Genomic DNA, 23,257 nt, shown 5'->3' with positions numbered 1-23,257 from the left:
GTGATACGAACAAGGACACAATTCCTTTGGTGTCCAGCTGCACATGTAGATGGCCTAGGAGAGCTGCAAGACAAGCATCCTGCTGTTTTTCTTCCAACCGCCTACCCGCCCCCCCCACCTCCCCTCCCCTTCCCTTCCCTTCCCGTCCCCGCTCTGAGTGCCACTACACCCTCACTCTCTGCGCAACTAGCCAGGGTCCTGCGAAGCCTCAATGCGTGCACTGCTCTCTGAAGGCATGCTCTCACAGGCATCTTTCCACATCCCGCTGTCCCTCCTGCCCGCATCTGCTTTCTGCTGTGCTGCCAAGTGGCTGCTCTGCCGTTGGTGGATCCATTACATTTTGGAGATCTTCCACCACGCCTCCCCTGGGAACCAACAACATTGTTCTGGGCCCAGGCTCCTGCTACTCCCCAGCATACCACAGACTCCGATATGACCCAGGGAAACCCTCTCTCTCCCTCTCTTTCCATCTGTCTGTGTCCTTCACTAACACACTTTCTCCCTCTTCCTCTCCTTTTCAGTCTCCCTCGTCGAACCCTGTTTCTTGCTCTCACAATTTGTCTCACGTACACAGCGTTCACCTTATCCATCACCGTCACCCACCTCCTTGTGTGGTATCTCCAGAATGTCAAAGCAGCGCAGCCATTGGCCAACATGAGCAAAAACAGACACACGTTGTGCTTGCAGACACAAACACACACGGGAGAAAACAAAACACTGACCACATGATCAAAGAAACCATCGTCATGATAATTTCATTGAGGATGTTGAAGAAGTCGCACATGATCTTCCCCCGCTCGCCCATCCTGCCCATGCAGATCCCAAAGGTGATGAAGAAGCCAATCAAGCCTTGAGAAGACACAACGGAGCACGTCAGGGGAAACTCCAGCATGCAGCAGAGAAAAACTCTCAGTGCAAATGAAAAGACAGAAATTTTAAAGGAAGCATTAAGGACAGCATGAAGCACACGCTGTCATCAACTCACCCAGGACGTTCATGCCCCATTTGTATTCCAGTTTCTTTCTGTTCACTAAAATGGGCTCAGTCTGGTTCGGTGCTGCAACAGGCACCTTCTTCAGCACCGTCTGAACCTGGAGGGAGGACAGAACCATATTCAGACGGATCGGGGGTTCGAACTAAAACTGAATTGACGTGATTCCATTTCACAGAGAAAAACCCTGATTTTGTAACTCGTATGGTGTGTGAGCAAACAAAAGCTTGGCAGCAGCACAATAAACTAAGGATTTGTGTTTAAAGAAAAAAGAGGGAACAAGAGATTCTCACATGAAGACAACAAAGAGAAAGAAAAGAATGACAAGATGGTTAAAAAGGTTGAAAAGTGAAGGACGATTCATTCCTGCAAAAGCAATTATGCCCTTTATGACTTCAAAGGATCCCAGATGAGTCCAAACAAAAGAGGCAGTAAAACAGAGATGGAGACAGAAAAGAGAGAGAAGTGCAGAAAGGCTGAAAGACAAAGAGAGAAAACAGAGGACACCACAGGCACAGTGATTCTATAAGCTCATACTCAGCAGTGCTCCCTGTTCACCAGCAGATGCATAACTGTGGTAAATGAAGATGTGGCGTTACAGATGTAAAGAGATTAGCAGTGGCAGAAGAGCTGAGCCTCACCCAGTCAAACAAACACTGCTTCTAATCCTTCAGACACACACGCACAACACAGAGAAGATTTGGACATCCAATTCAAACATTCAAGTCACAGATTTGCATTATTTTTGAAGAATCTGCCAATTTTATGAATTATTAAGTATTTGGCATGTCTTAAGTTATAGTTTTAGTTTTGAGGAGCTTTGCATGTATTTGCATTAGAATTAAAAACCAAATCTTTAGGAGGAATAGTTTTATATTTCAGGAAGTGATGAGAATTAGATGGGAGGATTAACACCACTCTCACATCGATGTGGTAAACAGACTACTGCTGCCACTACTTTATGTCTGGTTTGTGTAAACATGGGCAAGAAATAGTCTCGTACACAAGATCACACACTCACAGATCCCGCAGGTTAATTAGTAAACTTCATAAATGCTGTTATGTGACTTTTGTTACCTTTGGTCAGAGCCAGGCTAGCTGTTCCCACCTGTTTCCAGTCTTTCTGCTAAGTTAAGCTGCTGGTGGTAGCTACATATGACCTAAACAGACGTGAGAGAGCCATCTATCCTCTCATCTAAGACTTGACAAAAAAAAGGAACTGGATATTTACACCTCCAGGACTACACAAGCACAGGGGACAGCCTTGGCCTTTTGGTCTTTTTGTAGCTGAAACCCCTTGAATCAAATCATCCCTTCGCTCTCCCTCTTAACTAACACATGTAGAAAACATTGTGTGTGAAGTTCGGAGGACAACTAGACTCTCCAGAGAATCACCAGTCGTTAACGTCTCCCCACAGTTCCTTCATTCTGTCAAACTACTCACTACTACCTTGACTTACCTTTCAAGAGAACCTGGAGGAGATTTTCTAATATTTTACGCAACTTTAAAATCTTATAATTTGTGTAATAATTGTTGGCAATTGCTGACAAAACACTGAGTAGCTCTTATGGAGCTTTATATCAGTGGTTCCAAACCTTTTTTGCGAGTGAACCATTAACACAAAGCAACATCTACATGGGACCCTCTATCACAAGGTGCATGTCTTTGGTCTTTGAGATGTGAGCAGCTTAGTCAAAGAGTGTTTTTCATTTATTAGCCTCTTGATTTACTTTAATGAGGCCTGAAGAACAAAAACCCGGAGAATAAAAAATAAACAGATCATTATGTAGCAGAATTTTCATATCCTTTATTACCTATCCCAGTAAGCATCAGTTCTGTCGGTTGTTATGGATTTGCAAATTCAATTTTAAAATTTTCTTCACATTTTCAAGACTTCTCATCCATGTCGGCTAAAGAGTGACCTTCAAAACATGATAATCTGCCTTTGAAGGTTGTGTGACATGACCAAAAGCTTCCAAAACTGATACAGAAACAGACACTTATTTTTACAACAGTGATAAAACTTCTGAAACACCATTTAGCTTTTCTGGAAATGATAGGCTGGTGAATAACTATTTTTTATAAAAGACAAATGAAGATTGAATAAAGGGCCAGAGTAATAAAACCAGAGCCAGAGAGGTACCTGTTGGAAGCAGGCCTGCACCAGGTTCTCAGGGAAGAGGTTTCGGATCAGGTCGAGGAAGGCGTCCAGACTGCTGACCTCCTGGCTCTTTGGGGCTGTGCCCGCTGCACCCCCCCTCAGTTTGGGGTTCCCCGGATGGATCCCCAAAACCAGGATGACCCCGAGAATGGCAGCGATTACCGTGGTGGACATGTAGTACACCATAGCTCTACTACCCATCCTGCCACTGGAGCGGGCGTCTAAACCAGCAAGCCCTGAAAGAGACAGATGGCCGTCGGTGTCCGCATTCACCAAAAATAAAAACGATCACTGTAAATGTCCAGAGAAGGAATGAAAGTGTTTTTTCCTGGAAGTTTGACAGTTTGCAGTATTCTGGTCACATGTTCCTGCCCTGTATGCATATACTGTATATACATCTGTTGCTTTGTTTCTCCCTGTGTTACAAAGTTTATCTGTATGGTCTTCCGTTAAATATTCTAACAAATAAAATAAAAACAATGGACAAACCCATTAAAGAAAACTTAATTTCATTTGTACAGCCTCCCATGGTGATTAGTTTCAGTGACTATGTCTGTGAATGTTTTGCATGTTAGTGTAATACATTTACAGCACATAAGTATTTAAAATGCAGTGATCATTTCCTTTCTAAGCAGACCAGAGACTATTTTATAGGTATTTCATCGATATGATGTTTTACATGTTTCCAGGTTCAGAGATGCATAAATAAAATTCAAATAGTTAAATTTGTACAACAACATGGGCGTCAATGTCAACCCAGACTTTGGGTACACACATTTTTTCTTTGTTTTTTTCTCAATAAACTGGCCTATTTTGGATTTAGTGGTTAGTTAGCCACAACAATGTGTACTGTCAGTTGTCTTGGGTTCAAAACTGCTCTTGAAATGCTAACGTCAGAGTGTTATGTACAGTTGACATGCTGATATTTAGTGTGTAACCTTAAGCATTTCCGTATTAACCACTGTACAGTTAATTAAGTTAGTTATCATTACTGTCAAAGAACTGTGGTTACTTCTGGGTCCAGCATTCAAAAAACTCTCTTAAAGACTAACATAAGAATGTTGACTTATATGCAGTTGGCATGTTAACAGACTGACTTTAGTTGGGATGTAACATTTTAATGCTAAGACCTGCTAATATTGAGCTTTTGTTAGTAATGTTAAAGGGTACAATCAGCATTCACACCTGAGTGAAATGACTCTGCAGTAGATGGAGTATTTATTGGCTCCAGCTCCAACTGATGCTAACACGCCTGGGTGAACATGCTAATTTTTGTCTTTCAGAGCACAAGATACACTGTAAACCAGTCACCTGCCAAGCACGGTGCTGTTCAACACAAAACACTGTGGCTACAATGAGCTTGTGGCTGCAAGAGTGAGACGCAGCCCCAAAATAAGTTTTAAAAACACACAATCACTGGTCACTTACAGGAGCTCAAATCTGGGGATGAGAGTCTGCACAGCAGCTTGCAGAGGAAAAGGGTTCAGTCGGCTTTAATTAGCGGGTTTACCTGCGTTTAAAAAAACCTGCTTATACCCACTTATTTGGCTAATGTTTAGCAACATTACTCTCTAAGTTCAAATGAAGCTAATTCATTCATTAGTTTTGGAAGTATCTCATCATTAACCAAAGTTGGGCAAGTGGAAAACATGACCTGTTGGTGGTGCTAAATGAAAAGTCTTGTGATTACCAGAATTATTAAAGATTTATCCTCTGGGGACAAATATCTTTCTGACATTAGAACCCAATTCTTCTAATAAAGCAGAATGGATGAATTAAAATGTTGATCCAAGACACTGATTTACCAGCATTTCCTGTGGTGTAAACAAAAAAATCAGTAATGCTGTACCTGTACAACCTCACTGCCCTGAATATAGTGTACATTGATTGTGTGTGTATATGCTTGTACATGTGTGTAGTGGCCCACCTGTAATAAGACTGGAGATGATTAGAGGCAGGATGAGCATTTTCAGCATCCTCATAAGGATTTCTCCAGGGAAGGAAATCATAGTGAGCGCAGAGCTGTCTGTCACCTTCATGTACCGCAGCAGCATCCCAAACACCGCCCCCATAACAACACCTGAGGAGAGGAGAGGAAAGAGTTAATCATTCAATGTGTTTCTGGAAAATGACACTACTTTTCTTCAAGTAAGGATAAATGTATGTATTTGGAAAAAAAAAGTAACTATTATTATCGTTGTAATTATATTATCAAGTTCTGTTTTTTTTACTGCAATAATTTTACAAATTAGGTCCACATTAATTAAAAAGTCTTTTCAGTCCCCTTGCCTCAAAGAGCTGCTCATTAGTCTGGTTTCAGCAGAGTTTTAGAGTCCCATCATTCTTGAGAAGTAGAAAATCATGGATAAATGCTGCCCTGTGCACTTAGTTAGATTGGTGCAATATATCAGGCCCAAATATCAGAAATACCTAAAATAGTTTTCAGAAATCTTAAGTGGATAGAACCTCAGTTTATAATGTATTGGTGGACACACTGACCTATTCCTCTGGCCCCCAAAACTGTGTTGTTTTACATCTGACATGTAAGAGACCTCTGACTGATGAGAAGCGTCTACTGTAATGTAAACGGCTTTAAATCGGGGTTTAAATCTTGGTGACAAATGACCGACAAAAATAACACACTTCTCAACTTTGCAGGGCTTTTTTTCGACAAAGAACGCAACTATGCAGAAACATACCAAAGTGTTTACAGAGGCAGACTAAAGACAACAACAAGCCTCAGATGTCTCGTGGGAAAATGATCATGGAGTCTGTACATTTAGGATTGTGCGTGTTAATATTTGCTGCAGCACAAATGTCTATAAATCTGACCACAAATTCAATTATATTCAGCCAGTAAAGAATGTCAGGATTTGGGGATTTCGGAACGTTAAATTATTTTAATCAAAAGCTGAAATTACAGCTTGTTTTGACAAATGTTTCTTGAAGTCTTGAACATTTATTCCGACTACAGTCCACTTTACAGAACACAAGCTGATAGAGGTTGCAGTAAAAACAGAATAATGTCACTACACATCCTGAGTTTCCAACTCCGTGCGTACCCATAACAGTGAGTCCCAGCAGCAGGTTGTGGGTGTTGCGGCTACAGTGGCCAGCATCTTTATACGCAACCTCTGTGTTGTCATCTTGCTGGTTTTCTTCTTTCTCCTTCTCCTTGTTTTTGTTGGACTGGTTGGCTGTCGGCTGGTTTGTCATCCTGCCTGTGGGGACAGTGGGAGAAATGTATTTATTGCTGGGAGAACACATGCTTTGATGTCCTTTAGCACGCACTGGCTTGCACAGTATTAAGTGTTGGTAATGATGCCCCATGATGACCCATGATTAACTGATTAGTCAAATGTGAAGACTCTGGATTGTTTATAGTCCATCTTAACAAAACATTCCTCTCCTGTGTCTAATGAGAATTCAAACTGTTATCATTCTGGATGGCTGAGTCTATTCTTAAATGGGGATTAGGGACACCTACCACTCACTCACACAACAAGAATGTCTTTTAAGTATTTGGCTGCAGCTCCTGAGGGAAGTAAAGAAGCATAGCTGCAGGCAACCCAAACATAGCAGGCGATGGCTAAACAGGACATGAAGAAACAATTCAAGAGATGTAATCTGTGCATCATCCTCTAAATGGAAAGGGCAGAAACTGCCAGAATCTAAATACAACATAAAATATGGAGCTGCTGATAAAGGAAGAGATATAGTTGATGAGTGCAATAAAGTATGAGTCGGCTACGTGCCATGAGATGTGGCCCCTGGCTGTTATATCATCTGTGGCTGACAGGTCTGTCGGGTCTTGACACAGGCTTGATTGGAAGTTACTTAACGGCTAAATCCTTGTTAGAAAAGAACAGGAAGGAACAAGACCGAAGCTGCACTCTGGCCAAAATTCACTTCCCATTCATTTCTATGTGGAACAAGGAGAGACATTTGCTTATGGTCACAAATAAAACTTTTGCTTTGTGCAAAAGTCAATCTGGCATTTGAAACGCAATGCAACTGTGAAGATCTCCAATGTCCAGTTTGAAAAACAGTAATTGTTTGTATTCTTGTTTTATAGCTGCAGGTGAGACAATGCAAGTAGCAGATAGGATTGGTACTGAGTGTAAGGACAGCCACAGAGGTTAATGACAGTAAAGCATTTGCTTAAATTCTGTATAAGCTACAAATATGTGGACTGCTGTAGTTAGCACACTAGCCATACTAGCTCCTGCAGTTTTGGTTTAAAACCCTACACACCATATTTCCTGTTCCCTCGTGCTTTTGGCCACACCACACGAGTTCACAGGTCTGACTGCAGCTTTAGAGTCTACAGCCAATGCAAAGTTGTACTTATAAGTGCAGTGGTGCTTTGAGCTGAATGCTACTATGAGCATGCTAACATGCTCACAATGACAATGCTGACATGCCAGTACTAAGCAGGTATGTTCATCATGTTAGTTTAGTTTGTGTTACTATGCTAATATTTGCTAATTAGCAAGAAATATGAAGTACACCTGAGGCTGATGGGAATATCATTAGTTTTGGTCATAAATCCTGATAATGGTAAAAGATGACACACGATTGTACTAAATTTTGTATTTTCATCCATCCAGTAGTTGTCGAGACATTTCACCGAAAACCACAAATGCCAGCCAGTCACTGGTGCTAGAGGAGTCAAGGGAATTGCTAAATTCACTAGGATATTAACACATTTCATGGGACATGTAAAAACTTTGGTTTGCTGCTTGTACTACAGGAAAAGTCAGGGGGATCACCAAAGTTAGTAGGATTCATGATCATGAATGGCTGCACAAAACTTTATGGCAGTCCATCCAGCAGTTGTTGAGATATGTCAGTACAGTAAAAATGGTGGCCCAGCAGGCCAACATTGCCATCCCTAGAAGGATAACTTGGTATTGATGAAATTCATATATGTGTCTCCAGATGAAAATCAGTAGTAGAGGATGCAGCTATATGTGGGAAAAAGTGAAAAACAAAACAATGTTCGTCTCATTATGGAGGCCATTTAACACTGCTTGATCATTTCGAACCCTCACCCAATAAACACCTGTCAACTGTTAATAGTTATCACTTACAATCTATTTTGGCTCCTGTGCGTCAACACAGGATGTTACTAAAGCAATCAAATTTCCCTCCAAGGCAAAGTCATCACCTTCAACATGAAGAAAGAGTCAACAAGTAAGAATGTGTCCACTGTCCAATAACACTACACATTTCTATTCAACAGAGACCCCACCAACTACATCTCTAAACATTAATCGTATATAAACACATCTGGAGAGCAGCACAGCCATGCCAAATCCTTGTCAGATGTATGAATGTCACATTTACAAACAGTCTGACTAAGTGAGACAATTGCAATCAGACATGATTATAATAAATCAGCTGAGCCGATGGCATTTTCTGCAGCACACATTCATAAATACCTACTAGTTTGTCTGCTGTCACTTTTTCACCTCCACTCTCTCATCTCCTTCTCCCTCTGGCCATATCTCTGCCCCTTGGTATAGTCTCTGCAACAGTCGGCAGTCCCGGCACAAAGGCAGATTGCCTGTGTGATCTGAAATGTTGTATTTTGGAGGCGGAGAATGCCCTGCCATGTTTCAATTACAGAGATATAATCCTCAGAGAACAGAGTACTGAGGAGAGGAGGGGGAGGAGGTTCCACTGTTATAGTCTTCGCAAATCCTCTTTTCAATCCTTATGTCATTCTTAGGATGAACATTGTTTGGTAAAATCAGCTGGCCACATGCACTTCATTTATACGGGTCTACTGAGGGGAATGGGAGAGAGTTCTCTCTCCCATTCCCCTCTTTCTAAATTGACTCATGGACATGGTGGTTAGGCTTTGAAGGATTCGACCCTTTCCTCTATGCATTGATATGGTTTAACCACCACAGTGGCAGATGAAATCCTGTCAAAACCTGGTGGGTAAATTCAAAATTGGTAGGCGATCGAGCTAGGAGCAAGGCCGTCTTGATTGGTTTGTGACAAAACTGACATTTTAGATGCAGGTTATTACGTGGTGATCTCATGCTCTTCATAATATGACGAGGAAAGGTCATGAACTTTCCAAAAATACACAAAGCAATTTCAACTGATGTTACATGCATTAGAGAATAATACAGTGAAAATATGGCTGCCTGTCATCCTCTCTAGGAGTGAAAGCTGGATATTAAACCTTTCTTCCCTGAGCAGGTCAGATGGAGGCCCAGAAGTAATGAAGCAACAGCATGTGTCCAACGAGGAGGGCGGCGCTGAGGAATATAAGCTGCAAGGACATACTCAAGGACCTGAAGCTATTCTGCAAATCTGTCTTCCTTCCCCAACAGACAGATTATTTTCCTGCCCCAGGAAATGTCAGAGCTGTCTCAAGACGAAACATAGCTGGCCTCTAGGAACCAGCTCTTACTGGACTGTCCCAGTGGCTCTGTTCAGCTGAGGAAAACAGATTCTATTTACAACCTTATAGGGTTGAATCTGACTTCTAAGTTCCTAATGTCCTCCCTGAAAAGTGCTCAACAAAGTACAAGAAACATATGCTGTTTAGAGGATCAGAGCAACAGCCAGGAGAGGGACGACTGGTCATAGACAGGTCTGTTACATCATATGACAGCTCACAATCACTAATAAAACGCAGTGATTCAAGTCAGTGGGTTCAGCCTGTTTGGTCAGGCAGCTTACAGTAAATCCTAGATTTTGCAGCAACACAACACAGGTATTACTGCTCTGCCAGGTAGGCTGCAGACCAGGAGGCATTCCCCTTTGAAGGGAAGCCTAGTCTTTGCGAGAGCTTTGTAAACACATGTTAGTGATGAGAGCAAAAGAGAAAAAGCCCCATGATGAAGGTGCAATAACTTCAAAGTGAAGCCAAGTTCGGAGCAAAGAAACAAGGAACTAGCCCACGCCGGTAGGGTAGTGATGTGCTCTTATGGGCCAAATACAGCCGCAAGACAGAAAGTCTCACACAGTGACTTTCAAAGTAATGACAACTGGATAAACATGGGGGTCCTCAATGTAAATACTCTGGCAGTCCATCAAATGTGTGATGCTGACCTATGCAGCGCGTGATAACCCACAATCAGTCTCTGCATGCAGTCATGTACTTACGACACTTCTTCTTAATCGTCATGGTTTCCAGGAGGATGGGCCGCAATGGCAGAATGAGTTAATCTCCCAGAAGAGCAGGCTTCGATTACTGTAAATGATCCAAAGCTGCTGTAGATAAAGGTGCACATACCATCAGAGCGGGACACAACAAAACTGCCTCAGAACTGACTTCAGTCTGGCTGTCACAGGATTGTCAATCGCTTTCTTGTATCCACTTCTGGTCGTTCACAATAATGATCCAACCAGGTCTCTAACCAATCGCGGATGTTCATTCAAGAGATCAGACAGATGCATGTTGGCTATAGAGCTGTAAGTCCCCCTCCCTCCCAATCTGCCTGCCTCTGATCTTAACAGACATTACTGTAAGTTTATTATAAAGCAACAGGAGGATCTGAATGTGGTTTCACTGACTGTATGTGCTCTATATGAATCTATGTAGCCTTTATAGCCTTTAGAAATAGAGACTATACGGATTATTCATAAAAAAAAAACAAAAAACAAAAAACAGCACAGCCCAACAGACTGGCAAATTTAAAGACTGGTTTTCTGAAATTCAAGCTGCTGCAAAAGCTGAAAATACACTGGACCTTGTTTAGATTCAAGTTGTTGCTAATGTGGGAGTGATCACTCTTTTCCGAAAGACTCTGTGCTGTTTGTACATGTCACATTTTTTTATTGTTTTTATTTTAATTTTGGCAAAGTTATGCAATTATTGCCAGAACAAAAAATATTGGCAACTATTTTGATACCTGATTTAAGTTTAAGTTTCTGTAATTTTTCAAGCAGAAAGTGAAAAATGACCAAATGGTCCCAGGTTTCAGCTTCTCACACCAGATGATTCGCTCCTTGTTTTTGTTAATTATAATTGGGAACAAGGAAGTGCACTTTTTCCCACTTTTTCCTTTTTTTTAGATTAAAAAAAAAAAGTGGTAGATAATCCATGATGAGAATAATTTTTAGTTAGACCTAAACACAATTATTTTGTTATTTTAGACATTTTAGATATTTGTAGATAATATGTAATCACTGGAACCTAAATATCTACCCAGGCCCTACTAAATTCTCTCTCTTACTATATACTGTACTTAGTCTGTAGGTGACGTTGGAGGTTGTTCATATTTATAGAGACTAAACTGCTCACTGTGGAGATGAAACAAATTTCCTTGATGTGTAGATGTTCTCTGAATCTATATGTGTGGAGTTTAGAAATATGCATTGTAATATATTATTAAGCAGGCATCCACATGTGTATGTGTTTGTAACTGTGTGTTGGTGTCTGCGAGTCTCAGAGGATTATTTCCGATGGTTGATTGTTTGGTGTGAGCTTTGCAAAGGGATCGAGATATAATCCTCACCCGCCTTTCCATCCTCCCCTCATACAACACAGGGAGATGAGGATGGTCCCTGCAGCAATACAACGCTGTGCTACAACACATTACATGATATACTGGTATCAAACACACATCTGGCTAGGAACTATCCTGAAACATGTCAGTATATGCATGTAGTATCATGAAATGTATGCACTTTACTATTTTACATTAAAGGTGGGGAAAGAGGTTCTGGAGAAAGACTGTTCATATTTGAACTCAACTGCTAAACAAATACACCCATCTTTTCAGTGCTACTTCAGAAGCTCCGCCCCCAAATTCATGAACGTTTATTGCCAAGGCAACAACATTACGGCAGAATCCAGGGCATCTTAGATGGTGCAGAAGTGGATACTCTTTCTTAGAGTTGAAGCAAAACCTTATACCATGAAACATCATCAAACAAACTACATGAACACAAACACAGAACCATAATCACAACTAAGCAAAAACTAGCAAGGGTTAGATGTTTAGATTGTTTTTACAAAACTGCAGGGACAGAAGAGCAGACTGTAAGTTTGTAACTAAACTAACAAGGAAGGTAATGTCACCTGGCACAGCATTTTGAATTATGCTTTAAACCAATTAAATCCACTGTGCCAGCAAACTTGTGTCGTTAAGTCTTTGTGGCTATAAAACCCTTCGCATATTGTACGGACAAATACCGTGATATAGAGAAAACAGTAAGACAGAAACCTCGGCTATAGCAGCTGTGTAAAAGCTAACAGGCTAACAGCCAGTCTCCCATAGCTAGCACACTAGCTTTAGACAGCGATATTCTCCTGCTAGCATCACAACAACAGCATATGTTGGCAAACTACAAAGTAAGCCGAATAGCTGTGGGCAAGTAATTAACATTAATGGGCACAATGTGAAACCAATATCTGCTTGCTAACTAACCAGTTGGGATTAGCTATCACAAACATTAGCAAACAGGACAAAACTAAATGTAGTTATTGCAAAGCTAATGTGATCAACCTTTCAAGCAGAAACAAAGCAATCTCTGAATCCGTCTTCAGGCCTTTCAGCTCTCAGAGGTCTCGCCATCATAGATGGACCGTGGGCCTGGGGACCAGCAAAACATCCATAAAGTTTTAAAAGTTTTTACCGGCTTCATCAGTCTTTTTACCAGCCATCTCTGTGTGCCTGTCATTTGGGGTGCGGGCCAGTGCCAGCAGCTAAGTCCTAGGCTGCTTTTTTTTCCCAGTTCGACTGTGCTATGTTCACCATTGGAAAGTCTCTCCATCTTTCCTGCTCAGAGCAATTCTTCTTCTTCTTTGGCTGTTCCTCAGCAATCTCTCCTTGACAATGTAGTTAAGTGGTGGAGTATATGCCGCCATCACGCTGCCGCCAGTAGACGTTCCTGCATGCACTCGCCTTAACGTTGCTGCTGGTCTCTTCAACAGTCTCTCGTCTGCAGTCCCAGTCAATCCCATTCAAAACTCCACACAGTCTGGCAGTGATGGAGGGGTAGACTGCTCTGTCCCCTCCCCTAGTAAAGCTTAAAATGGCACTAAATGTGCTAGATTTCCCAACTCTTGCTCCCACTGCCTCCTTTCCCCGAACTCCCCTCTTCCCTACTTCTTTCCCTTGTCCTGAGCAAGAGGACGAACTGTTGCTGATTGGCTGGAATATTGTTGTGTTACTCTGTCCGAGGCACTTTGTGTATTTTCCATTTACAGAGCCTGGGCTTTGTAGAAACAGCAGATTTTTTTTCAGCGAACACACTGAATAGACAGCTCAGGACTGACTTTGACAAAAAGTGCATGAATTAGAATCATTTATTCTACCTTTAATAAGAGAGGCATGCACTGACGTACACCAACTATACTACTGCCAAATTTTTAATTGATGTATAAGAAAGAAAATAAAAAATCTTGCACATTGTCCAGCACATGTACTCACCTCCAAGTCAAATGTTTTTGATCCTATGTACCTGACACTAAGACTTTATGGTTTGCAAGAACCTTTTTTTTCAATTGCACATATGAGAGCTCAACAATTAGAGAGCAAAAATGTCTTTCCAAGGACTTCTTTGTTTTTTTTTTTTGAGGCTGACACAGCAGCCGTCACACCATCCACATTTTCTTAATTTCACAGCTGGGAAGAGTAGTTTATACATTTAACTTGTTTTTTCCAGGTTTAATGGAGAAAATTAGGGATTCAGTTTACTGTAATGTTAGATGAAAAATAAATAACAAATAAACCTAAGCAAACTCTGAGATTTTTGCTTAAAAAAAGTTGATTAAGTTACAACAGAGCAATCAATTAACTGACTAATTGTTGCAGCTCTATCCAAGTTTAATCTTGTGTATCTTATTATTTTTATTAGGAATGTAGCAAACATTTAGAAGTCTTTTTATAAATCAAAAATGTCACCTATCTGGCAAAACCTGAGTTGTAGTTTTTGAATGCTGACATTTAATCATTGTGGTTGGGAAAGGTGTCCTGTTGTTCGATCCTTTCATACTGCTAATACTCTTCAATAAACCCCCACCCAGCACAGTGTCTACAGTTCAAAGCACAGCGGTGCCTAATTCCCTCAACATATGCACAACTGCCATCAAACACGTGTCTGGTTCATGGCTTTAACAGCAGGAGGGGGAAACGATGTGTATTAACCCTTTAGGTCAGCATCAATCAGATCTCCACGCTCAGTAGTTGGATGTGTCCACATGGGTCACTACAGTTGGCATGTTTAACACCTTATGAAGTATGTGCCTTTATGCAGATTACATGACTGAATATTAGCATCACTACACTGGTTTCCTGTTTGTTCGGAGTTGTAGGTATTTAAAACTTAGGTCAATCAAAATTTTGGAATTGATCAGTTATTTTAATAATGATTTTGTTTGTTTGAATTTTTGGCAATTTTGCTTGATAAATGACCAAAACCGTTAATAACTGTTTTAATGCTAATCATATAATTAACTAACTGACTAAAGATTGTCAGGGGATATTAATCTCTTGATATGTTTTTAACAAATGCTACAATCTCCTATACATGCAATCATATATATATATACATATATACATATATATATATATATATATATATATATATATATATATATATATATATTATATATACAGTATCTACAATTGTGTAGTTTTGCCCAGAAAAAAAAGTCAAAATTCAAATTTGCTATAACATAAAACAGAGAAAAGCAGCAAATCATCACATTTAAAAAACTGGAACCATGAAATTGTAATGGTGGCATTTTTGCTTAATTTAATGACTGAAATCATGAATGAATTATCCAAAATTTTTATGCCCATTAACTAATTGATTATTCAACTAAAGGTTTCAGTGTAAAGTCAATGTTTGAAAAATAAGAAATTAAGATACAGGATAAATTTAGGGGAAGCGATGTGTGTGTGCGCGTCATTGTCAGCATTTGAAATTGAGCCGACACGAACTGTGTGTGAGAGAAAATGCTTGAGCTTGTGTGTAATGAGTAAGTTTCACTTGTGTCTATGTGATTTAGTTCTGCATCTGTGTATGTCCACATGTCCAGCAACCCCCCCCCCCCCCCCCCCACAATAATCTGAGTGTATTAATCTGTTGTTTGAACCCCTTAAGCACAGACTGTCTATCACATCTGCTCTCTTCACCCTTGTAAAGCTCTGCTATTTATAAACTCTCTCTGTCTCCTCTTGCTCCCCTTCGTTTCTCCTCTTTTTCCTTTTTGATCTGTCATTGCAGCTTCTCTATCGCTCCTCACTCCAGCAGGACTGAATTTCACACAGTTATTTCCCTCTGTACAGTAAATCCATCTCCTCATTTGGCCAACAGACGCCTTGGAAACTCCTTAAATCTCTCTGATCCTCTTCTCTCTGACGGCAGACAGCGTGCTAAAACAATGCTGATAACTGATAAGATAATACACATCCTGCATGTTCAAACAGCAGATTTAAAAAATGGAAATCACCTCTGCAGAGAACTTTGAAAAACCACGCATCATTTACTTGCTGCTTGTTCCAAATCATTGCGAACAAAAATAAAACATGGGCAAAACTTCACACAATAAGGCAATAATCATGAACAAATGAGCCCCAGACAATCAAACAGAGCCGCACTGAGACACCGAACACATCAAAATAATGTCAAAGGTGAGAAATGGTGTGAGGAGGGAATGAATGGGAGGACACTGAGGCATGGAAAGAAAAACTGGCGAAAAGGAGGCGACCAGGCTTACCTGCTGTGTGATGCTGTCTCCCATCCGACAAGAGCGAGGCATCGGGGGAGAGATGCGGAGAGAGGAGGGATGTGGAGATGAAGAGGGAGAGGGGACGGGAGGCAAAGTCACAGTCTTTGCGTCATCTGAGAAAATTTGCAGATTAATACAACAGCTTGGTGCTCTGAGCCCCACCACCCAACCTCACCTCACCTCACCCCCCCCCCCCCCCACTCACTTCCATCACAGGTCTCTTTTTATCTCACACTATCACTTAAATCACAGCGTTATTGGTGATAACCCACGTGAAAAAGATGAGACAGTTAGTCTTAAATTATTTAAGAAATTAAAGGAGGGAGTTCTGGAGATATGGGGCGGTTGAGGGTGGGGGGTGGGTGGGGGTGGGGGGGGGGTGCAGCGATTACCCTCCCTCCCACAGGAGGGTGCTATGACTCTGCCCTGAATGATTGAATCTATACAGTAGCTTCCCTCTGAGGGATCCTCTGACAGATATCAATGTCAGTCAGCGAGGCCCGTGGGTGGAGCTGCCACATACTGCACATACAAGGCTCCGGCTTTTTCCATGAACCACGACACCTAATCGATACGCAGAATTACTGTGGAAACAAACCCATGAAGAAGTTGAGGAGTTGCGGGTTTGTCATTTCAGAGACACTGCTCTGTATCACGAAGGACGACCTGCAGGCCTGTGACGGACTCCATGAGCAGGCCAGACTTGATTTATGAGCATCGCTCCTCAACTGTCAAATATGATGTCGTATAACAGCATGACTTCGCAGACATTAATATGCAAACATTCCTTGGTACAGAATGAAACCCTCCACACTGGCATCTGCAATGAGAAACATCTTCAGCTACAGCTACGACTAGAGCTGGGCGATATGACTTCATCAAACATAAAATCATGATAAACTGTCATATTGATAACAATAAAAAAAGTTTTCTTTATACAGAAGTGCATGTTATTAGCTTTATTGTGGGGACAGACTAACAGGAACTACACTTCCAACCTTCTTCTGATTGGTTGATTGAACTTCTGGTTCCATGTCACTGGTTGCCAAGTCAATTCTAATTGTCGTTACACAGGATCTAGACATTGCATTTAGGTCAGTAAGGCATCAATAATGTCAGTAATTTGATCATTTTTACTATTTAGCATTTTTATGTTTGATAAATGGTTGAAAACACAAACTATATTGTGGTTACAAACAGATGTAACACTGTGAAACAAATATGGACACATGCATGCAAAAATTCAAACATACACCACCATGCACATGCAGAGCCACACACACTGTCTGTCTCTCTCACTCACACACTCACACACACACACACACACACACACACACACACACACACACAAACACACACACACACACACAGAGTCCCACAGGAGTGACAGATGGAGAGGGGCAGGATGGGAACAGAGGTTTGTACAACTGGGCCGGTGCCTCCATTGTGCAGTAGGTGCGCTGTAAGTCTATCCTCTACTAATTGCCAGAGCAGTTCAAACACAAAGTCTGCCTCTGAAATCCAACCCTGTCGGGTGTTGTACAGTGAGTAAAGTTTACAATGTGTAACATTTTTCTCCTGGCAAGAAAAGGGGACAAAAAAAACTGGCTTATGGAAGAAGAGGTGAGGGGATGTGCAGCAGTGGAGAGAGGGGACACAGGGGTGGATGAGGAACGCAGGAAGGTGTGGATTCAGTCGGCGCGAAGGAAGACGTAACTGTAAATAGATCTTTCACTATTTAGGCTGCATGACTAATCCGGGCGCATCCAGACTGCAACGAATCTGTGACAAGGGAATGAAAGTGTAGCCACTGAAGGTGGATTGAGCCCTGAAACGAGACACCGAGGAGGGACAGATAAGGAGACGAGTAGGAGTGATTGAGAGGCGATCTGGGCAGAGAGACGGCGAGGTGCTGTAAGAAGAGAGGGAGCGGCGATGCAGACGATGTAAACAAGACGAGCAGAGTGTGTGCTCGCGCTGACGGCTGTGTGGTGGCGTCTGAAGCCCTTTCATAAACTGACAATCACCCAGCTCCTGCGCGAACATCGAACATAACACAAAATCTAAACAGTCAGACTTGCAGTCGGGGGCGGACTGCCAGATAATGCAACGCAGCGCAGCGCCAGCCTGCATTCTGCACCCATTTGAACCTGTTTCTCATTAAGCATTAAACAGAATTACCAAACTAAGTCCTCCATTCCCCCCCTAATGAGGGCTTTGCAGCTCCGATGCTCTCCTATCCCTCCCCTTCCCTCCAAAAGCGTTTTCCTGAAGGTGAACATTCCATACGCTAATTTCAGTTTCACGCAGGAAAGACTTGTAGGCGCATGTGTTGTTTGTTTGTCAGAGCAGCGGTGTGTCGGTACAGGCATGTGTGTGTGTGTGTCTGCATACTTTCCTCAGTGTGCATGTGTGTTGTTTGTGTGTTTACGTGTGGTCTGGCTCCAGACTCTGTCACTCATCCTCTCTGACCTTTAGTAAGCTGTGAAATTTAATTTCAGGCTTGGGTTGCTTTTTCTGCACAGTCCTACACCTGTGCCAAATCTGTCCGAGGGGAAGTTGGACAGGAGCTGGAGCGCTGCAGCCAGGGATGCCTGAGACAGACTGGGGGCCCGACAGACAGGAGGTGACGCATTCATTAGAGAGTCTGACCCCATCCCCCCTCCTCGGTGAATGACCTCACCTCTGACCCTTTACCTCTTTGCCACCGTAGCTGGCGACTGGGGCATTTCCAGGAGGCTCCGGCTAATTGGGTCAGATTGCGGAGAAAAGCACATTACGCCTGAAATTGGAAACATATGCAGCTACACCTCAGTGTGTGTGTGTGTGTGTGGGTGTGTGTGTGTGGTAATGGTGGCTATGGTAGTTTGGCTCTCACCAGAGAGAAGCTTGAGTTTAGGGAGGAGGAGGAGGCATTGGAGTTTAGTCGGTGAAATCAGGTGGAGAGAGTCGAAGAAGGAAGACGGAGAGATTCAAAGTGTGTGAGGATAGAAGAGGAGACGATGAGGGACTGTTCGCTGGGGACCTTGAGTGGTCTGATGTTTGACTCGGAGGCTCAGTTGTGAACAGACAGACTGTTAAGTCTGGCCATGACGGCTCAGCTCAGCTATTTGCAATAATTGCCGTAATAGCCACCTTCCAATTGCGCTCAGATCCGCATTTGAAACGAAGGAGGATGTCCAAGCTGATGTATGATGGGAAAGATTCAATCAGGGGAGTCAGAGGTTGTAAAAGTGACATCTGGAAACTTGAAAACACCAGTGTTACTCAGTGTTTTGTTTATTTTTCTTTTTTCTTTTTAAATATGAGAATCAATTGAAGGTACCAGGATCCAAGAAGTAGGATCATGAACAGAGTGAGATTATTCTAGTGAAAACGATATCTCAATTATGACACAGTGTGTGTAATGTTGCCAAAGTTTTGCAAGTTCCTCGTGTACAAGGAGGGACTGTACTATAAAACAGATCTGCTTCTGTTTTTATGGGGCTTTAATAATAGTCCTGGAAATCTGTTTGGGCCATGAAAATGTTGTTTGTTCAAAAGACAAATCTCTAAAAGAAAAACAAGAAACTACCGTTGGGTATCTGCATTAGCTGCATGCCTTTAATTGTAACTTACCTTTAAAGGCTTTAGGTGACTTGGGGATTAAGAAAATCTTTTAATGTGACATGTTACTGTGACAGTATGAAGGAAAACTTGTTCTGTGAAAGGAAATAGTTGCAGTTAGTTGTGCGTTTCTGAATGTATGTGTGTGTGTGTGTGTGTGTGTGAAAGAGGGAGCGTGAGGACAACAGCTTGAGACAACGACATCTATGCGTCCCCGCACTTCCAATCGTCATCTTTATTTGACCTTCACTCCTGTCCGCACTTAGCTAACAACTTTCTCTTGCTCTCTCTTTCTTTCACTTGAACTCTCACTGATGCACCCTGGGGCGGAAATATCTAAGTGCATGCAGGGCAAGTCCGGACAAAGAAGGAGATAGAGAGAATGGTGGGAGGGTTGAGCGGATTTCAAGCGACTGACACTAAATGCCAAGAGGGAGGAATGCCGCGAGGGAGACACCAGGGAGTGTGTGCGTCTGTGTTTGTCTAGTGCAAGTTAATGGTAAATCTGGCAGAAGATTAGTGCTGCTACTGTTCGGAGGGTATGGTTAGGAGAAACAGAAAGAAATGAGGAAGACAGTGTGTGTGTGTGTGTGTGTGTTTGCGCAATCAGTCAACGAGGCCAAGCAAATCAACGCTCCCTTCCATCTGAGGGTATTGACAGTGTTAAATGTCTCCGTCCCTGAGTGAAGACTGCACTTTAGTCTGCCTCTCTATACAGAAGTGACCCGTTTTAGCGGCTTGGAGTTTGAAAAACCTCTTTTCATGATCCCCCTTCTCTTTCTGTGTCTCCTCTCCCGTCCCTATCTCTCCCATCCCCAAACTCTTTCATGAGCAGTCTCTCAGGGGCAGGGTTGTAACACAACCCTCCCCTCTTTTGTCTCCATTCTTTTCCTTATCCTTTCATCTTTTTAAACATTCAGGGGGAAAGGGGTTTGGTGAGATGGAAACCACGACTTGGTAAAGGAAAGAAAGAGATAGCATGTGAGCGAGTGAGAGAGAGAGAAGCAGGGGGGGAGGCGGAGGGGGGGAGGCAGAGTCTCCCCTCTCTGCTCATCCGCCAATTTATGGCTCTCCTTTTCAACAAGGCCATTCAAGGTGGGGAGGCTCAGTGGATGCGCTTTTCTCGTGGGTCAATAGCAGTGAACCCTCAGTCTGGCCTGTATGGGGACCACTTATCTGCTCCGAGGACCCGTTGAACTGTCTGTCGGCCTGCGCGTCCTCCATAGACCTCCACTGTGTCTCCTCCGGGCCTTCGCCGAGTTTCCCCCAAAGACCTGTGAGCGGACAGAGCAGCCGGTCACCAGCTAATGTTTCCAACCCTTTCAACTTTAAAGGAGTCCTGAACCGCCTGCACCCACCCAGCCGACATGTACAGAGAAACAACTGTGTGTCCGTGTACCTGTAATTAAACCAAATAGAAAATCAGCAGATGACGGTGAACACTGATGACAGTGTCACGTATGAAAAATCAGAGCGCATGCAGGGCAAGTCAAGACAAGCCATTTCCCAGTTGTTACTGAAATTTACACACTGTTATGTCTCAGTATTCCTGGAGAACAACAAGTTTTGAATAAATCTTAAATGAATAAATAGTTCAGAGAGCTCATCCTAACATCCCTGGCAGTTTCCTTTGCTTTCACCTTCTGTCCAGTTCATCCCAAAGCAGCTCCACAGGGTTTAAGTCTGGAGACTGTGCTGGTCTTCATCATGTGAAGCCACCATCTGGTTCTGCTCCTCTAATGTTTAAGGTCATTATCTTGCCGACCAACCCGTCTATTTCACTTTGTTACTTGTCTTTTTCTAACCATTCTGCTAGTAATATACAGCACTACTTCCTGCAGGGCAGTATTGTCTGAATAACACTGCCTCGGTGCAGACAGAGCGTTTATAAGTCATCAACAAAGGTTGGGGCACCTGTAGAAATTGTTTGCATTAACTTTCAAGGCTTTGTTTACTCCAATTGCTGCAGAAAAGCTGGAAGTTAACCAATTTCTTAATCTCTGAAAAGCGCCTGTTTTCTATCAAATTTTCAATTTCAGTTTGTTTTTTTTTAAAACCTCGGGCAGTTTAACCTTTGAACCATTTAATGTTTTTCACTGGACTTGAACTGCTTAAATTTCAATTAATAACTAGAAAAATTGGCCGTCCTAAAACTTCTGACAGGTAGTGTATATGGAACATGTATATTTACAACACGGGAAGTTATTACATCAGATAAAAGACATGCTTGAACAATCCTGTTAATTTGTTACGATAATGACAGTTCTTTTAAAATCTAGATATACATCAAACCACGCATAATAGTAGATAATCATGGGAAACGAGCCAGATTTTTTTCCATTTAAGTAAGTGCAGTAGTACAACAAATATGTGTTAAAAATACTCTAGAAACTTTGGACCTGCACCAACTCTTAAACAATAAACGCTTTCACTTTTTGCAAGCCAACAGTTTCCCGGTTCCTTTATATAAAAATAATAAAAACATCACTGTTGACATCCAGGGTGAGTTGGGACATGTAGTGAGGAAAATGATGCTGAATGTAAAGTGCTGTTAACATTTGCATAACACACTGGTATTCTGCCAGTGTCATGTTTGCCTTTGCTTTTGATCTTTATTTGTGCAAAACTGAAAACTGTCAGGCTTGTAGTTTCACATCTAGGGCTGTTTCAGGATGAAGTATTTATAAATAACGGTTGGTCGGGGTGATGATGGAAATGGCCGGGTTTCAGGGGGCACCATCTTAAGCCCCCCCAATCAGAAAGTCCACCCCTGTTGAAAGGCATGTGTTGAATTAAATATACAGTGCATAGTAAATTTAAAAAATAGGTTGACCTAGATTTTCAAGCAACCTGCCAGAGTATAGAGTATCTTCTGAAGTATTTTTAGAGTACTTTTTGAAACACGTATCCGGGGCTTGAGAGCCATGTTGCATGTTTGTTTTTGTAAACTATTCTGTAGATGCCAAAAGACTAATTTTTTGCATATTCAGTCCTGTGTCCGTAAAGTATGAAAGTAGATCCTACCTAACAACCAACTGGGTCATCAACATACAAATGAACCTGTCAAAGTGCCCTTGAGCAAAAACACTTAATTGCCAAATAGCCAGAAAGTGAGCACACACACAAAAAAAATACCTGGCTCAAGCAAACAGGAAGCAATCTGAAAGCAGACTCGCATTTGGCATTAAAACATGAGGCGACATCCTCTCGTTTGATTGTGCCAAACGGGATTATGTTGCACCCCTGCACTTGCAGACGAGGAACCTTGACAAATCACACCACCCAGCTTCACTACAGCTTGTTTGTGATAATTTGCTCTGTTACCAACCCAGAGTGAACTCGCGTTTCTTGGACCTGTGTCAACAACACACTGCTAGTAATTCATCAAATTGCTTTCCTGTGAAGTGTGGGGCGGGGATGAAGACATAGGGGGGAGGTAAAGGTAAAAAATCTCAGTCACGCACATGTAAAGTCACACAACTGGATGTATAAAGTCAAGCTAGCAAGGAAACGTGACGTTTTGGCTAATTTTGCGCACTAAAACCTGAACAACTGTTTCATATTGTGTGGTTCTGTCCAGGAAACAGCTCTCAGATACATCTGCTCTCACAGACGTTTATTGTTAAGTCTCTTTTCAATATACTAACCTCTCAAGGAACAAAAAAAAAAAAAACAAAAAAAACTTCGTCTTGTCTTTGCGCTTCCAAAGAGAAACCGGAGTCGTTAGCTTGCCAAGTTACAGTCGCTAACAAGAAACTGCGCCGGAAGTAGCTGTTTTTGTTTTTGAAA

General features: G+C 42.1%; 1 protein-coding gene across 7 annotated transcripts in view; it reads right to left on the bottom strand.

The window, feature by feature from the left end:
• The window catches only part of slc1a9 (solute carrier family 1 member 9), a 31,786-nt gene extending 8,573 nt beyond the window's left edge, over nucleotides 1-23,213 (bottom strand). The window contains exons 1-8 of one of the 7 annotated variants that reach the window (XM_071467274.1): nucleotides 23,116-23,213; nucleotides 15,851-20,742; nucleotides 10,282-10,389; nucleotides 6,216-6,374; nucleotides 5,081-5,233; nucleotides 3,136-3,389; nucleotides 986-1,091; nucleotides 723-849 (exon numbers count right to left, since the gene is read on the bottom strand). In XM_071467274.1, the coding sequence (XP_071323375.1) occupies nucleotides 723-849; nucleotides 986-1,091; nucleotides 3,136-3,389; nucleotides 5,081-5,233; nucleotides 6,216-6,374; nucleotides 10,282-10,303 (821 nt within the window). In that variant the 5' untranslated portion in view covers nucleotides 10,304-10,389; nucleotides 15,851-20,742; nucleotides 23,116-23,213. The other 6 variants (XM_071467301.1, XM_071467292.1, XM_071467265.1 and 3 more) reach the window with 6 other exon arrangements.
• Between the last annotated feature and the right edge of the window lie 44 nt (nucleotides 23,214-23,257).

Source organism: Trachinotus anak, unplaced genomic scaffold, assembly GCF_046630095.1.
Source record: "Trachinotus anak isolate AG129_WGS33_773 ecotype Australia unplaced genomic scaffold, CSIRO_AGI_Tana_v1 ptg000003l, whole genome shotgun sequence".
In the NCBI taxonomy this organism is placed as follows: domain Eukaryota; kingdom Metazoa; phylum Chordata; class Actinopteri; order Carangiformes; family Carangidae; genus Trachinotus; species Trachinotus anak.
This window is presented reverse-complemented; position numbering and strand designations above follow the sequence as displayed.